This window comes from Mustela putorius, unplaced genomic scaffold (assembly GCF_011764305.1).
Source record: "Mustela putorius furo isolate JIRA1106 unplaced genomic scaffold, ASM1176430v1.1 tig00003834_pilon_pilon_pilon, whole genome shotgun sequence".
NCBI lineage: Eukaryota > Metazoa > Chordata > Mammalia > Carnivora > Mustelidae > Mustela > Mustela putorius.
In genome coordinates, this window is record NW_025421987.1 from 137,408,474 (window position 1) to 137,430,053 (window position 21,580).

At 38.6% G+C, this 21,580-nt stretch overlaps 1 protein-coding gene across 8 annotated transcripts in view; it reads left to right on the plus strand.

Annotated features, from left to right (window-relative positions):
* Nucleotides 1–20,345, plus strand: part of LOC101678473 (myelin associated oligodendrocyte basic protein) — a 52,900-nt gene extending 32,555 nt beyond the window's left edge. For 2 of the 8 annotated variants that reach the window (XR_006609314.1, XR_006609320.1), the window contains exons 5-7: nucleotides 5,233–5,452; nucleotides 16,168–16,251; nucleotides 16,365–20,345. Coding sequence is in view for 1 of the 8 variants with exons in the window: in XM_045089183.1 (XP_044945118.1) it covers nucleotides 5,233–5,272 (40 nt within the window). In the remaining 7 variants the exon portion in view is untranslated. Of the gene's footprint in view, nucleotides 1–5,232; nucleotides 7,825–16,167; nucleotides 16,252–16,364 lie in introns of those variants that run through there. The other 6 variants (XR_006609316.1, XR_006609315.1, XR_006609317.1 and 3 more) reach the window with 6 other exon arrangements.
* Nucleotides 20,346–21,580: the final 1,235 nt, after the last annotated feature.

Sequence of the window (21,580 nt, forward strand, 5' to 3'; positions counted from 1 at the left end):
CAACACTTGTTATTTCCACTCTTTTTGGTAACAGCCATTCTTACAGGTGTTGATGGTATCTTATGTGTTTTTGATTTGCATTTTTCTGTTGATTAGTGATGTTAAAGATCTTTTCATGTACCTGTTGGCCATCTGTATGTCTTCTCTGAAAAAAAAGTCTATTCAAACTCCTTTCTTCACTTTTCTCCCTCTCTAAATTAGAAGCCATGGCTCGACATTTTAATCTCTTTCAAAAGCACCCTGAAGTCCACTACCCTCTAAATATCTGTCTCATGTCTTTGGGAAAACTCTAACTTTGGGTGAATCCAGCCATCTGTCTTCACCATGTCTATTTCCAGGCAGCTGTGTCTCATTGGAAAATAACACACATCAGGACAGTAGTAGTTGGGTATAAGCAGAATTATGCTCATTATATCACTTAGCACTATTAACTTTTGGGCAGTCATAGTTCAGTTATGTGCATTCAGATAAAGGAGAAAGGCATGGACCCCACAAGTGTCATATATATGTATGTAATACACCCACCCATCCCAAACATAACCTACATATATCAGGTTTATTGAGATATAATTTGCATGCAGCAGCATTTGACTTTTTTGGCAAACAGTTCTAGACACACAATCATGTAACCGCCATCACAGTTGAGACATCACCTCATTCCCCCACCAAATTTCCCTCGTATTTCCTCTTTGCAGTCAATCAACAAACACGTGACAACCAATAATCTTTTCTGTCCCTATAGTTCTGTCTTATAAGTCTAAAATGTCATATAAATGGAATTGTACAGTATGTACCCTCTTGAGTCTGTCTTCTTTAACTTAGCATAATGCATTTGAGATTGAACCATGTTGTTGCATGAATCAGCAGTTTTTTCATAATAAAAATTGCTGAGTAATATTCCATTATATGCATGTACCTATCGTAGTTTTCCATTAACCAGTTGAAGGGTATTTAGATTGTTTTCAGTTTTTGGTGATTATGAATAAACCTGCTGTAAACATTAATGTGAGTGTAAGTTTTCTTTTCTCTTGAGTAAATAAGTAGAACTGGTATTGCTGGGCCATGTGGTAGATATATGTTTAAATGTGTAAGAAACTGCTAAATTGTTTTAGACAGTGGTTATATTATTTTGTATTCCCACTAGCAATGTGGAATGTTCTGCATTTTGTCAGTTTTTAAAATTTTACCCATTCCAATAAATGTATAGTGCTATCTCATTGTAATTTTAATTTTGTATTTTCTTAATGACTAGTGACATTGAGGATCTTTAAATGAACTTATATATCATCCACCAAAGATGGGTGGTATTTACTAGTTAAGTGTGTGCTCAATCTTTTTGCCCATTTTAGGGGTACCTGGGTGGCTCAGTCATTAAGTGTCTTCCTTCAGCTCAGGTCATGGTCCCAGGGTCCTGGGATCAAGCCCCACATCTTTCTGCTCATTGGGAAACCTGCTTCTCCTTCTCACACTCCCCTGTTGGTGTTCCCTCTCTTGCTGTGTCTATCTCTGTCAAATAAATAAATAAAATCTTTAAACAAAAGATCTTTTGCCCATTTCAAAAAGTTGGTTGTTATTTTTCTTATTGTTGTGCTTTTGGAGTTTAAAAATATATCTGGATATATATTAAATATATAATCAAATATATGAAATTTAATATATTTATCAAATATATGTTTTGCAAATATTTTCTCCCAGTCTATGGCTAGCTTGACTTGTTTTCTCATTTTTTTAACAATGTCTTTAGAAGAACCAAAATTTTAAATTTTGATGAACCCCAATTTTTCAATTTTTTTTCCTTTTATAGATAATGTTTTTTGTATTATATGTAAGAATTCTTTGCCTAACCCAAGGTCCCAAAGATTTTTTTCCTATGTTTTCTTCTAGAAATCTAAAACTTTAAGTTTACATTTATATTATTGTCCATTTTGAGTTAATATTTTGTAAATAGTGTGAAGTATGGATTGAGGTTCAATTTTTTTTTTTTTTTGCATATGGACATTCAGTTGTTCCAACACCATTTATTGAGAAGATTCTCCACTGAATTACCTTTGCAATTTTGTCAAAAATTGGTTGACTAAATGTATGAGTTTATTTCTGGACTTTCTATTCTGTTAGTTAATTTACATATCCTTCTTTTACCAACTTTATTACTATAGCCTTACAGTAAGTATTGAAATCAGTTTAGTGTGAATTCTCCAACACTCTTCTTTATTTTTGAAATTTGTTGTGATTATTCTAGTTCCTCTACTTTCCCATACAAAATTTAGGGTCATTGTGTGAATTTATACAATATATTCTGGTAGAATTGAATGGGGTTGTGTTGAGTTTATAAATCAACTTGGTGAAAACTGTAACAATATTGAATCCATGGACATGGTATATCTGCCCATTCATTTAGACCTTTTTTGTTTTGCATTTTCAGCATACGGATATTGTACATATTTTGTTTGCTTTATAATGAAGCACTTCATGCATTATATACATAAAATATATACTATATATAAAATATAACTGATATATAATGCATATCAATGTATATAAAATATATAAAATATAATTGTCAATATATAAAATTTATTTAACAATATATAAAACATAATTGATTTTTGTATATTGATCATGTAGCTTGTGATCTTGCTAAACTGAGTCTAGTTTTTTTTTTCTGGGGCAGACTCTGGGATTTTCTACATTGACAATCATGCCTGTGAATTTTTTTGGTGCTTTTTTTTCCCCCTTTTCAATATGTATGCTTAATTTTTGTATGGTTTAAACTACTATTTCACTTGAACATTTTCTTTAAAGAGAAATATTTTAACAAGATTAAGTCCTTGCAAAATTGGCTTTCTGGAACATTAAAGGAGGCTAGAGCCCAAATTAGATGCTCTGTTATATGGAGAGTCTTTATAATTTTCATCCCTCAAAGCTGTGCTACAATAAGATGACTAGGACATTTTATGTAAGATTTGACTTTTGTGTAATAATGACCTGTTATGTTCCTGTTTTGACTTGGTCTTTGAGGATGATGTACAGAGTATTTCATGTAGACATAGAACTTCTCCTCTCCTGTGTCTGCAGACTCATCATATTGTAATTTCTAAGGAGTCTTGGCATAGCCTTTTGACTTAAGGGTCTTCACAGTTCTTGCTATCAGAGGGCCACCTCTCCCCTGAGCTTGTCTTTTACTTCCATTACTACATTTCAGACACAGTAGTGTGCATCTCTCTTGCCAGAATCTGCATGAATCAGGACCTGGGACTCTTAACACTTATATCCCCAGGACCTGATTCAGGAGTTGGCTGATGTTACTGAGTGAATAAGACCTGAAAATACAACCTAGCTGTCATTCTGGCACAGTGGGAAGGACAAAGACTCTGACATCAGGTTTGAATCCAGGCTCTGCTGTCTGTCAAAGTTATTCTTTGAAAGCTATATTTTTCCCATTTGTAAAATGAGGATTTTTACCTTCCTCATCAGTTGTTAGTGTAAAGTGCATTTTTCATCATCTTATACTGTTAGGTAAGTGGATGTTATTAGAACTGTTATTTAATAGACACATTGTGTCATTTAATCCTGGCCACTAGCAGATCCTCCCCAATTCAGTTGCTTCCCCTTGTTGAACTGGATTTCATGGGCTATTGCTGCACAATTTGGCTACCCTTAGTGGAACCCATGTAGCTGCCATTGCCAGTGGAGGGCTAATTAGATAATAAGGAGCTCACACCATCTAGGATGCCACAGTGGCTGATTGCAGGGCTACCTGCACAGGGTGATGCCTGGGATTTGTGGTCTTCCATGTCAGTGCCAGCACCCAGGGTTTCATATCTAGCATGATTTATGGAACATTCTTTTATGAACAGGCTGTCATGCCTCGAGTTCGTGGAAGCAATCCAGAAAATGTAAAGAGATTTTCTTCTCAAATTTCCAGGGATGTGTTCCAACCTTCTCCGGCTATAATTTATTCTACAGGTTAAAATAAAGTATTTATTCTTTTATTTTTCTTGGTATCCAGCCCTGTTAGCTTGATATATAATTTTGGGTTTTGGAAAATGGTATTGTTAACACCTGACTGTGAATCTTATTTCTAATTTTAAAAACCCCCTCAGTTATAGGAAAAACTGTGTTTCTCATAAGTTTAGTTTTCAGTGTTAAAAGTATGGCACATTTCTTTTTTTATTAAATTAAATTTTATTTTATTTTTTCAGTGTTCCAAGATTCATTGTTTATGCACCACACCCAGGGCTCCATGCAATATGTGTCCTCCTTAATAACTATCATCAGTTTCACCCATTCCCCCACTCCCCTCCCCTCCCAAACCCTCAATGTTTCTCAGAGTCCACAGTCTCTCACCCTTCGTCTTTCCCTCTGACTTACCCCAATTCGCTTTTCCTTTCTTTCTTCTAATGTCTTCTGTGTTATTCTTTATGCTCCACAAGTAAGTGAAACCATATTATAATTGACTTTCTCTGCCTGACTTATTTCACTCAGCATAATCTCCTCCGGTCCCATCCATGTTGATACAAAAGTTGGGATTCCTAATGTGTGTATCTTGGTGGGGTTTTTTCTTGTTTGATTTTTAAATTAAGAACTTTGATGATGTTCTGAAACTATTTGACATGGCCTCATTTCCAAGGTAGTCACATAGAGTTCTGCTGTCTAAATAAATTGTGGTTAATAAAATGTAATCCCTCAGTTGGAGAACAAGCTTGCAAGCAACTGTTTGGAGACACATATATATAATGTTTTTACTGGGTGTTGTTTATCTCCTGAACACAATCTGTTCCCCATCAAAATAGCAACATGTTAATATGGCCACAGTTTTATAATGTGAGTTTAAATACCTTAATGTATATAAGTGTACATCATGTCTTTATGCCTATTGTCAGTAAAACTAGTTTTTTTTTAAGGAGTGGGGTGGTATTTTTTATTTCCTTTGTGTTTTCTGTGTCTTAAAATTATCTTCAATGATTAATCAAAAAACCAATAATTAATGTACAAAATATAGAACTTCAAAAGAATAATTTTTCTAGGCTTAGGCCAGGAAAAAGTTAACATATTATTTTGGCCAGATACTACCAGATTTGTGAAATTAAGAAAAGAAATTCTAAGGCTAGATATCCCAGAGAAATAATAACCCTAAATGTATCTATAAATTCACAATTATGTTAACTGAGCACAGAGAAAATGTTCATCACTTAGAAACGCTATGGATTTTTGTTTCTCTTTGTAAACCAGATTGAAAAGGAAGAGCAAGCCAACCCCACGGAAAAAGTGAGGGAGGAGTTTCAAGTGAATGGACCACCTCGGGACCTGGACTCACTGCTTCTTGACTCACGTGCTCTTGGGCAAGTCACCTAGCTTCAAATATGGCGCAGGGGCAGACACCTGTTGATGTGGCAACTACCAATGTCCACAGTCCCCTCGGGGCAGGGGTTTCCGGGCAGCCTGCCTGGAGGTGAGAGGGGGTATCTCTATGTGTCATACTCCAGTTGGTGGGTCCCAGCAGTGTCCCCTTGGGCTCCAGATCTCAGTATATGGCTCTTTTAGTCTCAGCTGCAGTCCTGTCTTTCACAGAACATGCACAGACCTCCAGAGTCTTTGGACCAGAATAGCCAGGTACCAGCCCTTTTATTGTCCTCCAATATCTTTTCCCCTCTATCTTTGGCATCCTGTTGCCTAGTTTGACATTTGATTCTTGATCTTCTTTGTAACTAATCCTCTGCCTGGTTCCTCTCTTTCCCTGTGCCATTTGGTTTTCATTTGACCTCTTCAACCAGTTCCCCTGTACCAGCACACAGTCAGAGGTACAGTTGGTTCTGGGGAAGATCCAAGTTCTTTTGAGTAAGATATTAGGTTAACAGATGAACCAGACATGCAAGGAAATTCCCAAGGAGGGTAGGAGTTGTCTAAATCTACATGTTAAATTCAGCCAGTGTGCTCTGTCAGAGATGAGAGTAAAGTCATGAAGAAGCAACTCCCTCCCACTCCCCAGGCCCCTGTCACCAACCTCACACAGGGATTTGTGAATGTCTTCTGGTCTCTGCCTGGGTGAGAGCAAATATTCCAAGACACTTTTTGAGCCTTTCTAACCCATATGGACAGATCTAACTCTAGAATTAATTGCTTCAACTTGGGCAAGTTGTCTGGGATTACTCAATGCCTTACTCCCTGCCCCTTTCCTAAAGGCTCCTGGAGACAACGATGCTGAGAGGAGCCATCTGTGAAGCAGAGATTCTGTTCTCCTGTGCTCCCACCTCAGGACACAGACAGATGGCCCCAGGGCCCTTCGTAGGACCAGAAGGGGTACTCAAATAGTTGCTATTTCCAGGCCCTAGTGCCCCAAATTCCTGGGGAGATCTGAGTACTGGTCCCTCTTTATTGTCCCTGGTTAGTGTTTCCACATACTCTAGTGGGATCAGGTAAAATAGGACAGGAGCTTGACCCTGGGGAAAGGAGAATTAAGTGGGGGATAGGGGTGAAGAATTGGGAAGTTAGGGTAGATAAGTAGTCCAAGATTTCCCTCCTTTGTAGGAGGTTAACCCATGATGTGTGCAGGTCTGAACCCAATTATAATGGAGTAAGGCTGGGAGTTGACTTCATCTCTAATTTTCTCCCAATATTTATAGCCAGAGACTCTTGGGAAGAACTTTAACCTTAAGTATGGACTCTCAGTCAGGGGCATAGGAAATAACCCCTGACTCTGCTCTTGTTAGACTATATCCCTACACACACACACTTTGGGTGGGGGTTGCCCCTAGGTTAATTGGAGGACTTTCAGATCATCTTGCCCTCTTGTTGACTGGTGTGTGTATTTGTGTATTGTTGGGGAGCTTGGCTTTGGGGAATTACTTTTGGGCTCTCATTTTCTCTCTCAGGCACAAATCCTGGAGAGCCCCTCCAAGTCTCATGCAATTCCGTTTCCCCCAAGAGGACTCTGACCACTGAAACTGACCACATGAGAAGATCACACACTAATAGTCTCCCTTTCGGGGGCCTGACCCTGACTTAGGGTTCTACTGTTTGCCCAGCAGCAGCCTTGCAGGAACCTGTCTTGGACCACTTTCCTTACTCATCTCAGAGTTGGGGGATGGAAGGAGAGCAGTTGGGGTGGGCTCATCTCTCTTGAGGCTCCAGTGGGGTCCACTCCAGAAGCTATCTCAGCTTGTTGTAAGCCCAAGCTTGGCTGATTTGTTTTTTGGCTTTAAAGTTGGGACCAAAGGGTGAGAAATACAGACAGTTGATCCAAATCCCACTCATCCTCAACCCTCCAACACTTTTCTACTTAGGAGAATAGTGGAGGGGAGCTGGAACTATGCTCCAGCCCTAAGGGTACAAGACTTATTGCCCTTCCAGGTTTTATCTACCCCATTTGCAGCTCAGAAGCCCTTTCCCTACCCAGCAAGATGACAGTTTCCTGTCTTCTTTCTGTTGTCTACTTTTGTATGTATAAACAATATGTTGTCATAGCTACTCAGTGCTTATGCTCATTCGGGGCTCTGTTCTTGCTATTCACTCTGCCTGTGATGCTCTGGTCCAAGATCTTTGCACTGGTGACTTTAGCTCAAATATCATCTCAGAGATGTTTCCCTTGGAAACTGACTGAGGTTTCCATAGTTACTCTCTATCCCACCACTTTAGATTTTTTAGTTGTATTTGTCTTCACAGCACTTATCACTCTTGGGAATTATCTTGTTCACTTATTTACTTGTTTATTGCTTAGCTCTCCTTCTGCTCTTAATGTAAACTCGATGATCACCAACACCTGTTTCCTGTTACATCTTCAGTTCCCAGCACTAGGAAGAACTCAATAAATACTTACTGACTGAATAGATGTTTGCTTGTTGTTTTTTAAATAGGAATAATTTTTCAAAAGTTTAGATACTTTCGAGAAGTATCTCAAAATTTATTGCTAAATTATATGTAACAATAAGGAACTATTGGTGACATTTTAGGGCACTCTTGGGGTAAATAGGAGGTGAGGAACAGGAATTTGACCATGAAGGGAAGCAGAGGATAGTCCAGTAGCTGGAGCATTCCATGAACTCAGGAGATGCTTGAGTATGGTGAAAGCTGCTGGTAAGGAAGCAGCGGAGTGGGTATACAAAGGAGGAAGAGATATTGAGGGAGTCAAGAGTGGAGGAAGTGGGGCACAAGTGAGGAGATCGGGCACAGAGTACGGGTTCCTTTTCAGTGGAAAAGGGAGAAGGAGGAAGGGAGGATATAGATTTTGGTCGGTTTGCAGTGTTAGAGGCAGGAGCTTGAGGCTGTTTCTGCCTATGGCTTTGATTTCCTCTTGATGTCAGTGGTGAAGTGAGCTATTCATGATGGGGTAGTAGGTGGTGTTGAGGGTCAGAGATATAAGGACAGTGAACAGGATTATGAAGAGATCACTTCATTTCAGATCTTTGAAATCTTCTTTAAAAAAAAAAACTTTCTACAGAGGAATTTAATTAATTAACTAACAATTCAAGGCAATATTTTGCCACTAAGTGGTTGCCTACAATTTCATATTTAGATATAAATCCCAGATCTAAACTTAAGTCCCATATGGTCTCAGATGGAAGATGAAAGAATTAGAGAAAGAAATGCAGAATCTAAACTTCTCAAGGAATAAAGAATCACAAGGAAGTTTTCACTATGGGAAGCCATAAAAATTCTGACAAATCACAGCAAGATGGGACTGTGCTCTGAGAGAGTAGTTTGTTGAATGTCCATCTGGACTCTCTTCCAACACCAGACAGATGTGGAAACTCAGGCCTAAAGGGTCCTGGGAGGTTTTCTGGACTGACTCCATAGCACATGTCTCAATCCCACTAATAACACCATTAATGGGTACTTATTATCTCTGCTAAACAAAATGAAGTATTCTTAATAGACAAAGATGATTCTATTAACACAACAATAGAGTATATGGTTTTAAGTTGGAGAGATTTTGCATACTCACTCTTGTTGGTAACATAAATACACACTTGTAGGGGGGTTGGTTAAGTATAGTGATAAAAATAATTTCTTTCTGTTAAATATCAAGTATACATCCATCCTATACTACATGGTACTTTGGGTTTGTAAGTGGGAGAGGTTGGCCATGGCTGCCATGACCACTGAAACCATGATCTTGGCCTTTTTGTTATCATGTTGCAACCTAGAAGTTTCCCAACTGAGATTGGTGGCGACCTGGGGCCCTTGGGGTACAATATCATAAGATAAGAGGGAGATGGAGCCAACAGGGCTCTAAGCTGCAGCTCCACATCAACTAAGGCAGCTTCTAGGGTCTATGCTGACTTCTAATTTTATATAGATGAGGGGTTCCACTGAAGTCAAATGGTCTGACAATCTCTGCTGTCACAACTGAGAGCAAATACTGGTACAATACTTATGCTAGTGATTTTCTAAATGATTCATTGAATCAAAGAGTGTACTATTTGGCATTGCATCATAGCTTTGGGTTCAGTTGACTGGTGTTTCAGTGACAAATTATTTCCTCTTAGGCAACAACTCACCCACTGCCAAGTTGAGTGTTTTGACTTAGAATCAACTGACTAGGTTTATCCAAAGAATGGATGAGCAAAAGTTCATAGATCAGCGAACAGTCCTGATAATTATACCTATACTTTTTTTTTAAGCAAATTTACGTTGGAATATTATATTCAACATGGTACTAAAAATCCATTTCTGTAGTATAAGCTACATTAACTAAACTACATCAATAACACATAAAATAGGTTTGCAGGGAGTGGAAAAAATGAGAGGTTAGAGTGTAAGTGGTAGTCTTCATACAAATCAAATATCTATCAGATTTGAGTCATTTGGTTAAAAAGATCTCAGAACAATAAAACTCAGTTCTAAAATAGTGTTAAATTTAAGTACCAGAGAACTGCAAATATTACTTGGATTTTGAGGCACATGCACTGTGCCAAGAGTCCATTTATAACTGAGGCTGGAAGCCCTTGGAGCCCAACAGTGGTATCTGGAGAGAATAGTGCACTCCTCTCTAGAGCCCAAAGGCTATAAATACTTTGTAGAGAGAGAGGTAGATAATCTCAAGTAATGATGCCTAGAAAGAAGATACTTTTACAGCAAGAGGGTCTAGGTTTCCAAGATTTCCTTTAGTTAGGAGATGGAAGTTCACCCAGAGGAAAAGTTGGGACTGTCTGGGTCCATGTTTGAGAAGATGATGATGATGACTGTTGGAAGTCTTCATCTGTTAGATTAGTGACACATATTCCTGATAAAGATAAGAAGTTATTTGCATCAGCATTAGTCAAAACCAGCCCTCACTGCAGAAAGTAAGAGATTTTGGGCCCAGTCTTTGTTAATGAAGCCACACTTGAACAATATTAGAGGTATATATATTATCAGAAACTAAAAATGATCCCTTGGCCCAGGTGATGGTTCATGCACAGCCCACTTTGAACTCTAAGCAAATCTGTTTGATTAATGCTGAAATAGAGATATCTCTTAGTGCCTAATACCATCACGGAGGGTTGGGTAGTCTGTCTTTCAGTGGGTGCAGCACTCAGTAGACATTATGGCTACTTTTCATCAATTAAATTTTGTGTGCCCAAAGATAAAGGATAAAGTTTTTCCTGAAACCCCCCAGGTTAACCTACATGGGTGGCAGTCCATTCACAGCTAATCCACTTCCAGGCATGCTTCTTCCAAGTGAATTGCACAGTGGGGAGTAGAATACCCCAGTACTCACAGGGAGTGTCCCATGGGAGCCAGGACCTCTTGTTGATAGAAGTTGTTTAGTGATCTTCCTGGATTTGGTTTTATGTCTGAAATCTCTGAAGTACACCAGATTCTGGGTTTGCTACTTGCAATTTCTGTCTCAGGGAAGGCAACAACTCTTTTCCATCCAGGAATAAATTTTAATGCACCAAAAAGAAAAAAATCTGGTATCTTAGGCTTTCTTTACCCTCACATAGTGATCTAATAGATTTATACACAATCTATATTCCCTCTCCATTTCTTTTTCTTTTTTTTTTTTTAAAGATTTTATTTATTAATTTGACAGAAATCACAAGTAGATGGAGAGGCAGCCAGAGAGAGAGAGAGGGGGAAGCAGGCTCTTTGCCAAGCAGAGAGCCCGATGCGGGACTCAATCCCAGGACTCTGAGATCATGACCTGAGCCGAAGGCAGCGGCTTAACCCACTGAGCCACCCAGGCGCCCTCCCTCTTCATTTCTTGAATCATCTGTGAACATCCCCTTCTGCCCCCAAAAGCCTCTGTTCTTTCCCTGTGGCTTATAAACTTTCTGAGTCACACCCTTTAACAGAATCTTAGTTTTCTGCTGATGGAGATCATTATGGATCTCGACTGCCAGCTGCAAGATTTTGCCTTTAATTTTTTTTTTTTTTAGACTTTAATTTTAAACGAGAGCTTTGCCTATAAGCAGCAAACAAACAAACAAAAAAAGAATAATTTTCCAACTTTTGTCTTCCAGCTGCTGCCTTGTTGATAACTCATTATTTGGCTTGGAATATAAATGGTGTCTGTTTTCTTCACCTATTTTTAATGTGGATTTTGGTACCATCTGATTTCCCTGACTCTTTATCTTTTTACTATGGTAATCTGCCAACTCACTCTTATTTTTAAAATGATCCTGTTTATTTCCTTCTCTATGATTTTTCTCCTCTGATGCAAAGATGAAGAACAAGTAGTGTCATCTGCAAAGCACATTTATTCAGAACTTCAACTCCATTATTTTCCTAAGCCACAGCTATTTTCTGAGACTTGATATCTCCCCTGATTTGCTTGCTGATCTCAGGAGGTAGGGCTGGGAAGGTAGGAACAGCCAGTGGCAGGAGGAGACCACAGCCTTGTCTCCGCTCCACCATTTCCAATGGCTACAGCTTCCTCTCCTCCAGCTCCTGTTTTTCTTCCAACTTGCATCTCTTTCCTCACTCATCTGTTTTTCTACAACTTAAATTCACAAAAGAACTTGGTTTTTAGATTTCCAGCAGACCTACCAACAACTCTCATACATTTTTATTGTTCTGGGTTTCATTCTGTCCTCCCCAGATCTTGTTCCCAGATGTTAGCTGAGATTCTGCCCAAACCATCAACACTTTGAGTTATCGGATCCCCACTTGTCAGGTCACCAAGAATGATCCAGTTGGGGTGATGACCCAAAGCCGGGTTTGTTTTGGCTCCAGTTCCCTCCAGGTCTAGTTTTCCTTGTCTTCCCACATGGCTTGCTGCCAAGCTACCACTCAATGTGCCTTGCAAATGTGCTAATCTCCATTAGGATGGTTATGTCAGGGCTATTTCTACTTCCTTAACTTGCTTTCACCTACAATTTTAATTTGCTGATATTTGCATTGTCTCATACTTCCAAAAGTTCTCAGTCAAATACTTGAACTTAGGTTCTCATGTGATACTCACCCCTTTCTTCTTATTAGGACTCTTGGAGTCTTAATAAGAGAATCTCTGGAGTCCAAAGGAAGATCTGGAAGCATTTGGCATCAAATGTGTATGTGGGTAGCAGAGGAGAGGGAGAGATATTCTTTCCTTTTTTTTTTTTTTAAGATTTCATTTTTTTTATTTGACAGACAGAGATCACAAGTAGGCAAAGAGGCAGGAGGAAGCAGGCTCCCCACTGAGCAGAGAGCCTGATGTGGGGCTCGATCCCAGGACCCTGAGATCATGACCTGAGCCGAAGGCAGAGGCTTTAACCTACTGAGCCACCCAGGCGCCCCTATTCTTTGCTTTTTGTGGCTTCTTTCCTTCTGCTGCTTCGTGTGTCCTGGGGGAGGTGGTTTCTTTCCCTTCCACTCCCTGTTTTCCTTTTGCTCAAAATCATATGCAGATGGAAGGTAGGGGGGTAAACATAGTGATGTCTTTTACCATATAGAAGGAGATTTGGTTGACATGCCATTCCAATTTCCTCTCTCTTCTGACTTGCAAAATTCAAGTTGCTGTAAAAATGAAAAAACATTAGTCCACATATATCACCCAATAAATCTTCATATAGCTGCTTCTCAAGACAGCTCTGTGTTCTGAATATTTTTAACTCTCTCTGGGATATAACTGATTTGGAATCATGTTATATAGTGACTTTCTCATGCAAGGATGCATTATGCCACAAACTTGTTTACTCCAGGACAGTATTTTTTATCTATCTATCTATCTATCTATCTATTCTATCATCTATTTAAGACAGTGGGAGAGAGAGAGCATAACCTGGGGGAGAGGCAGAGGGACAAGGAGAAGCAGACTCCCCACTGAGCAGGGAACCTGATGTGGGACTCGATTCCAGAATCTTGGGATCATGACCTGAGCCAAAGGTAGATGCTTAACTGACTGAGCCATCAAGGTACCCTATCTGAGAACATTATTTACACAGGGGAAAATTAGGCTTGTGTGTATGTGATTTCTTTCTAGATACAGAACTCATTTTGTCTTAAAATCTGAGTTCCCACTTTAAATTTTTAGGGGACCACCTGAACTTTGATCTTCATCCATGTTTTTTTTAGGAACCCTCCTTACTTGGAACCCAGGAGCACTAAGTACTTTTTTACTTGTATCTAAGAGATCAAAACAAAAGTGTCTGCAGGTGATCGAGAGATAAGTGTGGCCATCACAAGTATCCCTGGTCAACTGGGTTGATATTTGCTGATTGAATAAATAATGAAAATATATTGAAGAAAAAAAAATTGTTTTGAGACTTACTGAGTACTAATTAGAGTCTCAGAAGTGAAATTTCCAGCCATCAGGGCTTTAGAGACAAAGCTCAGATAACTATTCCAGAGGATAACTGAGAGCCCCAAAGTGTATGGTACCATTTCTTCAACCCATACTGGACAGAGACCAGGGCTCATAGATGCACTGCTCTATTGGTTGTATACAGGTTGTATACAGGTGCTTGCTCTATTGGTTGATAGTCTTGTGGTGGAAGGGTGTGAGTATGGGTCTGGGCCAAATCACTTTTCCTCTGCCCCAAGCAATATTACTATTGGTATTCATATTTAAGTTTTATCCGAATTAATACTTATAAAGTAAGATTTCATTTGAATATGTTAACCTTTTAGTATAACCTGTTTTATAAAAAAACTTATCTGATTTCTAAAAATATTGATTTCTAAATTTTTGATATTTCTTATCCTGTTGTCTATATCTTGGCTATTCTGTACAATTTCAATACATTCATGTTGGAGTAAATATAGTAAATTAGTAAGTTTTCCAACTGTTGGTGTTCAAAGTAGTGGTTCAAAGAAAGTTTCAGGAAAATGTGCAGGAATGCTGGAAAGACCATTTATGTGCATAACAATACTTGAGCTGGGGCATGGCTTTGTTTTTCATTACTTTAAGCAAGTCATTTAAGCCAAACTTCCCTTTTCAGGGCTGTTGTGCAGACCAAAGAAGATGAAATCTTTGAGTCTAAAAAATTTAACACACTTACATAGAAATAAATTTTCTGGAGGAATATTATAAAGAGTTCTAGTTGATAGAGGTCAGCTTACCTGTTCTTAGTCATACAGAACTTCAGGAACCTGAGTATTGTGATCAAATAGAGTCTAGTTGATTTGTTTATTGATATAGGACAATACCTAGAGCAACACTGGACTGCGAAAAGAATGTGTTGGTCCCATACTCTGGGCAGACAACCTTGCATGCACTATCCGTACCCCTCACCGAACAAACTTAGCTCCCTGAGGTGGGGCAACCTTGAGGAACATGAGATCTTTGGCTAACTAAAACACTGTGCCTTGCCAAGTGGTGTTTACAGTCCTAGGGTGGAGGCAAAGGACTCTGGACAAAGGAAGGGGAAGTTCATGGCAGAGGAGGAAAGAAACTCCAAAGGAATAAGACATATGAAGAGAAAGACTTTGGAAAGAGAATAAAGTAGACTTGATGACAAAATCTAAGTATTACCAATTGGATTATGAGGTGGTCTTCTGCTATAGTGTCTTTTGAAGGCTTCACTTCATTTGGAGTAGGATTTTTTTCTTTTTGAGATGCATTAACATGTTGAGCATGAATTTAAGGAGGACTTGGAGTAGAGTCCACACCAAATTGCTGGGTCACCTTTGATTTTCCCATATCAGTATACTATCTTCTGCAAGATACCTTTTCCCACTCCATTTGGTTATTATGATGACATGGGCTAACCCCCCTCATAAATAGCGGTGGGGTCTTCAGCTTAATGGCAGGGTTTTAGGACAACAGCTTTAACATTAAACCCAATAACTTTCTAGCAGAGGAAAATGGAGAGACATGGGAAGAGAAAAAAAGGACATAGTGGATAGACAGCATTTAGAACATGTCTACTACAGAGAATTATCCCAGGAACATTAGGAAGGCCACTTCAAAAATTCAGTCCCTATGGGTGCAGAGATGGTGTGACTGGGAAAAGAAGTGACTTGGGGTTAAGAGATCCAAGTTCTGTCTCTGTGTCTGTCACTACTCAGCTATGTTGCTCCAAATACTTTAATCTCTGGCCTTTGATTCACCCATCTATGCAAAGAAAGGGTACCTTTAAGAAAATTCCCAGGTCTGAAATTCTGTGATGTAAATGGACTATGTTGTCTTACATTTGAATAAAAAGAGCATAGGTGTACAATACAAGGATATCAGATCTGCAGTTTCTGTGCTTGTGAAGGGACTATGTACACATTAAGATGCTCTATTTCCTTGGTTAAGTTGTTGGTAGGTGGAGCCTATTAAAGTTCATCCACTGATGGTCAGCATTTTTATCTGGTGCCATTTTTTGTTGCCTCTGTCTCCCATCTCTCAGAGTGGTTGGGCTACATTTTTCCCATCTATACACCCTACCTGCCCTCTGCTACTCCTATACCTCCAGTCACTTAAAAAATGAACTCTGACTAGAAACTTTAAAGTTTTCTCTCTCTCTCCCTCTTCCTCTCTCTTTCTTCCTGAAAATCTTCCTATAAGTACTCTTAGATGGAACAGACCAAAAGGAAGACAATGCATGGAAAGAGAGCTCTTTCTTTCTTTGTTTATATACCTACTCTTTGAACCAGTCATGTGACCAGAGGGCATGAGGCTCTAAGATTTGCCCAGCTTCAGACACCTACTCTATCATTTGGTCAAAGGGAAGTATCTTTCTGAAGCAAGATGAAGGAGGCAAGTTGAGGATGTGCAGATACAACCTCTGGGAGAATAATATAGAGTTCTAATATGACAGGTCTTTCTTCCCTTAACAGCCTTGTGAAGATACCCCTCTGTTGTCTTCTGACCTCTGTCACTGCCAATGAGAAATATGTTGTCAGTCTACTTGTTCTTCCATTGTAAGTAAACTGTTATTTTTCCTTGGATTAAGATTTTTCTTTTTGTCTTTCATTTTATGAATTTTCATTATGCTGTCACTAAGTATAGACTTATTTTTTTTTATTTTGCTTAGGACTCAAGTTCCTTCAATCTGAAGATATATATCTTTCTTCAGGGATGCACACAAAAAAATATGGTTGTATAGCCACCATAATGGCAAAAATAAAAGTTTATCAAGTTTTGGGAAAAATTCTGATAAGCCACTGATGAAAATTTATAAACTATTTTAATACTTCTGGGGTACAAAATGGGGATGCTAGCAAAACAAGATATTATATAACTTATGATCAAGCAATTATAATTCTAGGTACTGATCCTGGAGAAAACTTGCATTCATGAGAAAAGGAGGCACACATACATCTATTCAGTAAAGAATTGTTTGCTATTGGAAAAGAAGAGAGAGAAAGAGAAAGGAATTAATAAAAATGTTCACTAATAGAATGAGTAAATCAACAATGGTATACTTATAAATAAAACTCTTAACAGCAGTTAAAACAAATGAATCATATATACCTATACCAGGTACACAAATTTGTAAGACAAATGAAGAATATAAAAAGCAAACAATTGATGGTAAATGCAATCTGATGCCCCATGCATACATTTTAATGACCCATAATACTATAATTGTGCGATAAGCAGAAACCATGATATCTCAAATGCTCTCTATAATGGAATAGATTTTAAAAAATGACAACAAAAAATGAAAGCCTATCTAAAAAATATCTATCCCCCAGAAGTCAAAAGGAAGATATGAAATAATTCCTGGCTTGAAGAAATAAGAGATTAAAACCTGTATAGAAATAGTCAACAATATTAGCCAGACACAAAGGAGTTTGGCGGGATAAGTGGGAGACTCATGATCAGCCTGGGGTCTTTCCAAGGTTACAAGTCTTAGAGAACAGAACACTTGCTCATTTTGGACCTGGGTTGTGCTGTGGCTTCAGGCAGATTTCTGACATGTGGACAAAGGGGTAGAGTTGAATACACCATCCCTCCCAACCTTCCTGTAGCAATAGGTAGGAAAGCACAGTAGAAGATAATGGAATGTTGCAGAATGTGGAGGGATGTAAAATGGGTAGTATTAGTAGAGGAAACTCAGGAGAGTGAGGGCATCTGAAGCAGTCTTGTGCTGGGGGTTGGGTGGCCAAGCACAGGCAGATGCCTGACACTCCAACAAGGCTGTGGCTCTGTGTCCTTGAGTGAGCACAGCCAGACCCAGCCAAGTTTAAAAGGCAAGTGGGAATATGGGGCAATGCCAGAGGAAGTCTGCTTAAGGTGTGGGGTTTGGGGGAGAGGGAAACCAGAGAGTAGGGAGGAAAAATGCTAGACTCAGGTAAGATCCAGCTCAGAAGACTATTCCTCTGCAAAGCAGAATCAGGCCAAGTACTCCCAAGGCAACTGGAAGAACAAATCAGAGCATTTGGCTTCCTCAGCTGGGGAGGCCACTTCTCTGGGCAAGTGGCAATAAAAAGGCAGGGGAATTGAACTACACAAAGCCCTCAGGTAGAAACGTTTCTCCTGCCTAAACTCGGGTGCTAAATGAACAACAAAATGAGAACCTCTACTATGAACACTTTTTAACAATGAGATATGTGAGGCCATTACATTCCTGGGAATGACACCAGGGGTGCCATGACAGTCCACTAGAAAGATCAAATTTGTCGGCCAGCCCCACTCAAACCTAATAAGGAAACTTAATATTCCTTCAGCCCATTTTAGATTTTGGCAGAGCCAGACCTCATACTTAGTAACTTCCTTGGTTCTATCCTCTATATCACTCAGAAGATACAGATATTACAGAATGCAAAATCGAGAAGGAAAGAGCATGGTGTATATTAACTTATGTTAAAAAACTGGATAATACCACAGAAATGTTAATAACTAGAAATTAATGAATTGTCTGTGTTTGTCTGTTGTGGAAATAAAACCCTTGGGGATGGATAAAAAATATCTGGAAATTACTTGAAACTAGTGGATAACTAAATGGATATTATAACTAAAATGTGCTATAATCCAATTGTGGCTTTTTTTTTTTTTTTTTTTTTTGTCTTCTAAGTGTTGGTTCTGGGAAGCATTATGCCATGAATACTGCAAAAAAAATACATAAAGCTCCAAATGCTATTCTATGTAAACTTCTTAAGTGGGGATTCTTGACCATAATGTTTGGCATATTAACTCTGATAATTCTGTATGTTAATTGATTTTATGTTCTGATATTTTGACTGGTTTTGGAAAAACTGAGTTGTCCTAAAGCTGAACCCAGAGTTGTCCTGTAAATGCCTGACAACAGGATTTTTGGGTGGAAAGCCCTGATTTATAGTGTTTGCCAATTTCCATGGTGTAAACACTTCTGCTATGGTTGATTGCAGGCTGTGAGCATGATGTCACTGAGTGCAGAATCAGGGGTGATGAATGCAGCCGACTCTTGTAAGTTGGTGTACCCACTAGTACCCAAGGGCAGGAAATGCAGTTTTTTTAACTAAAAATCCTGTCACATAGATATACAAAGGCACTAGTTAAAGAATAAATAAGAAGGAAAAATCAAATCAAATCAAACTGGGAGCTCAAACAGAGATAATTGACAGTGGATTTTTTTTTTTTTTAATTTTAAGAAGGGGTATTTGTGTATCACCTGCATTTTTTGTCTTTTATTATGCAAACAAGGCATCAGGGTATCACACTGAGTGCTCTGAACTCTTAGTTTCTTTGGTGTTCTACACAAAGGCTTGGGCTGCTTCCCTTCCAGATATTAGTGTGAAGACAGTGCTAACCAAAGAATCAATGGGAGCGCCACACTTTGGAGTCAGTTTCAGGATGGCTGAGCTTAAGTTCAAAACAGAAGAAATTCAGAGCCTTCTGAATTTGGAGGAGGCAATGCTGATATTTAGACCCATGGTTTGGTATGATAAATACAGAGCTTTTTTAAAATTAACATTAATGAAAATAAGGAAAATGAGTTGTTGAAAAATTGAAATGGATGAATAAACTCTTCTATCAGAGTAAGGAAAGAAGAACTTACTAAAATAGAGGTGAATTGAAAATATCAATACAAATTCTGAACATTTTTTAAAGGAGACTTTATCTGTTCTGTCCCTACAATGATTCATGCTGTTGGATATTTTTGCTATCATCTTGCCAAATTCCAGTCAGAATGTGGAACAAGCTTATTTGTAGAACTAGTGCTTGTGGCTTCTAAAACTATTTTCTAGTAAAAAAGACAGATACAGATACCCTTGGGGGATAGTTGATTTCATAATTCTGGGCAGAGGAAAAAAAAATCAGGATTAGCTTGTGGCTCTTAGGGATGTTGAAAGAAAGCAAAGTTGCCCTAAGGTATCAAAGAGGCGTAAGTCCATAATGATGTAAAAAAAAAAAAAAAAAGATAAAATAGATTTGCCTGAAAAACATACCTGGTCTCTGAAATTTTTTACTTAAAAAGCTGTGTATTGATTAATACAAATCATGTGAGGCCTACACTTAAGTTTTATAACCAACAGTTTGAAAATATCAGATGCTGTGGACCTGCAGCGGGACATAGTCAGAAGGATATCACCATACACTATGACTATTGTAAAAATCTCTGTGAAATGTGATATATGTGGGTAGTCAAGGATGCCAGTGGACTGGGATGCCAGGGTTTCTGATTATTCCAGGATGATCTTTAAGAGTTTTTTTTTTCCTATCTTTCCAGCAGTAAATCACAATCTTGCCTAAGTATGCCCAGAAATGTCTGCACCATGGATAGAGGCATCTCCTGAAAGCTGCACTGAGTTTTATCAACTAACCAGCACATGTGCACTATTGCAAATTATGCCATGTTGCTATAACCATTTATCCAATAATGATTCACTTCACACAGGAAGGGGTTCTGCATCCTATCTCTTTATTATTTTTATTATCGTGGGGTTATATGCCTCAGATGGCCAATCAGAACAAGCTTTTTTACCTGTAGTAGACCCCCTGGTCTCATTCCAAGGGGGAAAAAAGTCCTACTGACGTCAGAAAAATGTTAAATGGACACTGATGAACAAAAAATATTTGGTGTGTAATGTCAAACAACAACAAAAAAAACATGTTGGTGAAAAAGTACCAAAGGTATTTAAAAAGTAAAAGGAAAATGATGAAATAAAGGGAAAATATGCCATAAAAATATAAATTTTGAATGAGGTTTTTCTTTCTAAGGAGATTTTATAATGAAAGAATCAGGGGTGCCTGGGTGGCTCAGCAGTCATGTGACTCTTGATCTCAGAATTGTGAGTTTGAGCTCCATATTGGGTGGAGAGATTACTTAAATAAATAAAGGTTTAAAAATTAGATAAATTATTAGATAAAAATTAAAGAAGCAAAAAAAAATGAGTGAAGGAAAAGAAAATAGAATGGTAAGAAGTAAGTTTGTTCATAAATATATGAGGAAAAAAGTGTTTGTGTTAAAAACAACCTAAAGCACCAAAATCAAGTGGAAAATGAGTCAATGTAATGCCAGTTGATGTCTGTAAGAATTAAAGGTAGGATAAACCAAGTGAAAAGGTCATTTTAGCACCAGTTCTTGCCATGATAGCATCCTCTTCTTTGTAAAATTCGTATCTTAGACATATACTATAGTTACACAAAATTGGAATAAGACCAACTAACAACAGATTTATCATCAACAAAGGATAGCACCATGCCCAACATATGCAGGTAGGAGGTCAAACCACTTTCCTCAAAGGAGGTGGTGGTGGAAGTGTGCTTTGGGCAAGAAGTCAGCAGTGCTGTGGGGCAGTCTGATGGAGGCATTTTGGAAGTACTTGGTTGGAAACTCAATGGGATCTAGGGAAGAACAAGGAATAGAGGGTTTTGGCCTTGTATAATGTGTAAACCAAAGAATGAGGGATTTCAAGTCTGTGAGCACTGCCCATGGTCAGCATCAGCTACTCGGGATTGGCAGGTTTGCCCTGCTTAGTCTTCTCTGTCCGGGAGTCACTGTGAGAATTATAAGTCAAACATGATTTGTAGTAATGGGGAGAGCCAACTGCTGTAACCAAATTGTCCTTGTTCCTGCCATCTAAGGTGGGACCCCTGGAGAGAGGATGTAAAGGGAAGCTTTCAACATATGAACATCCCTTCTTTACTGGCTCTTTAAATCACAGAATTTGTGTTTTGGGCACCACTGAACATCTCCTGCCTGGATGTGTTAAAAAAAAAAAATTCAGAAGGCTCTATCTCTAGACCTTTGGTAAGCAGGAAAAACAGGGACCTTTGCAGATGGTGAACACCAGCATGAAAAGAAGACTGACTGGCTTTAAT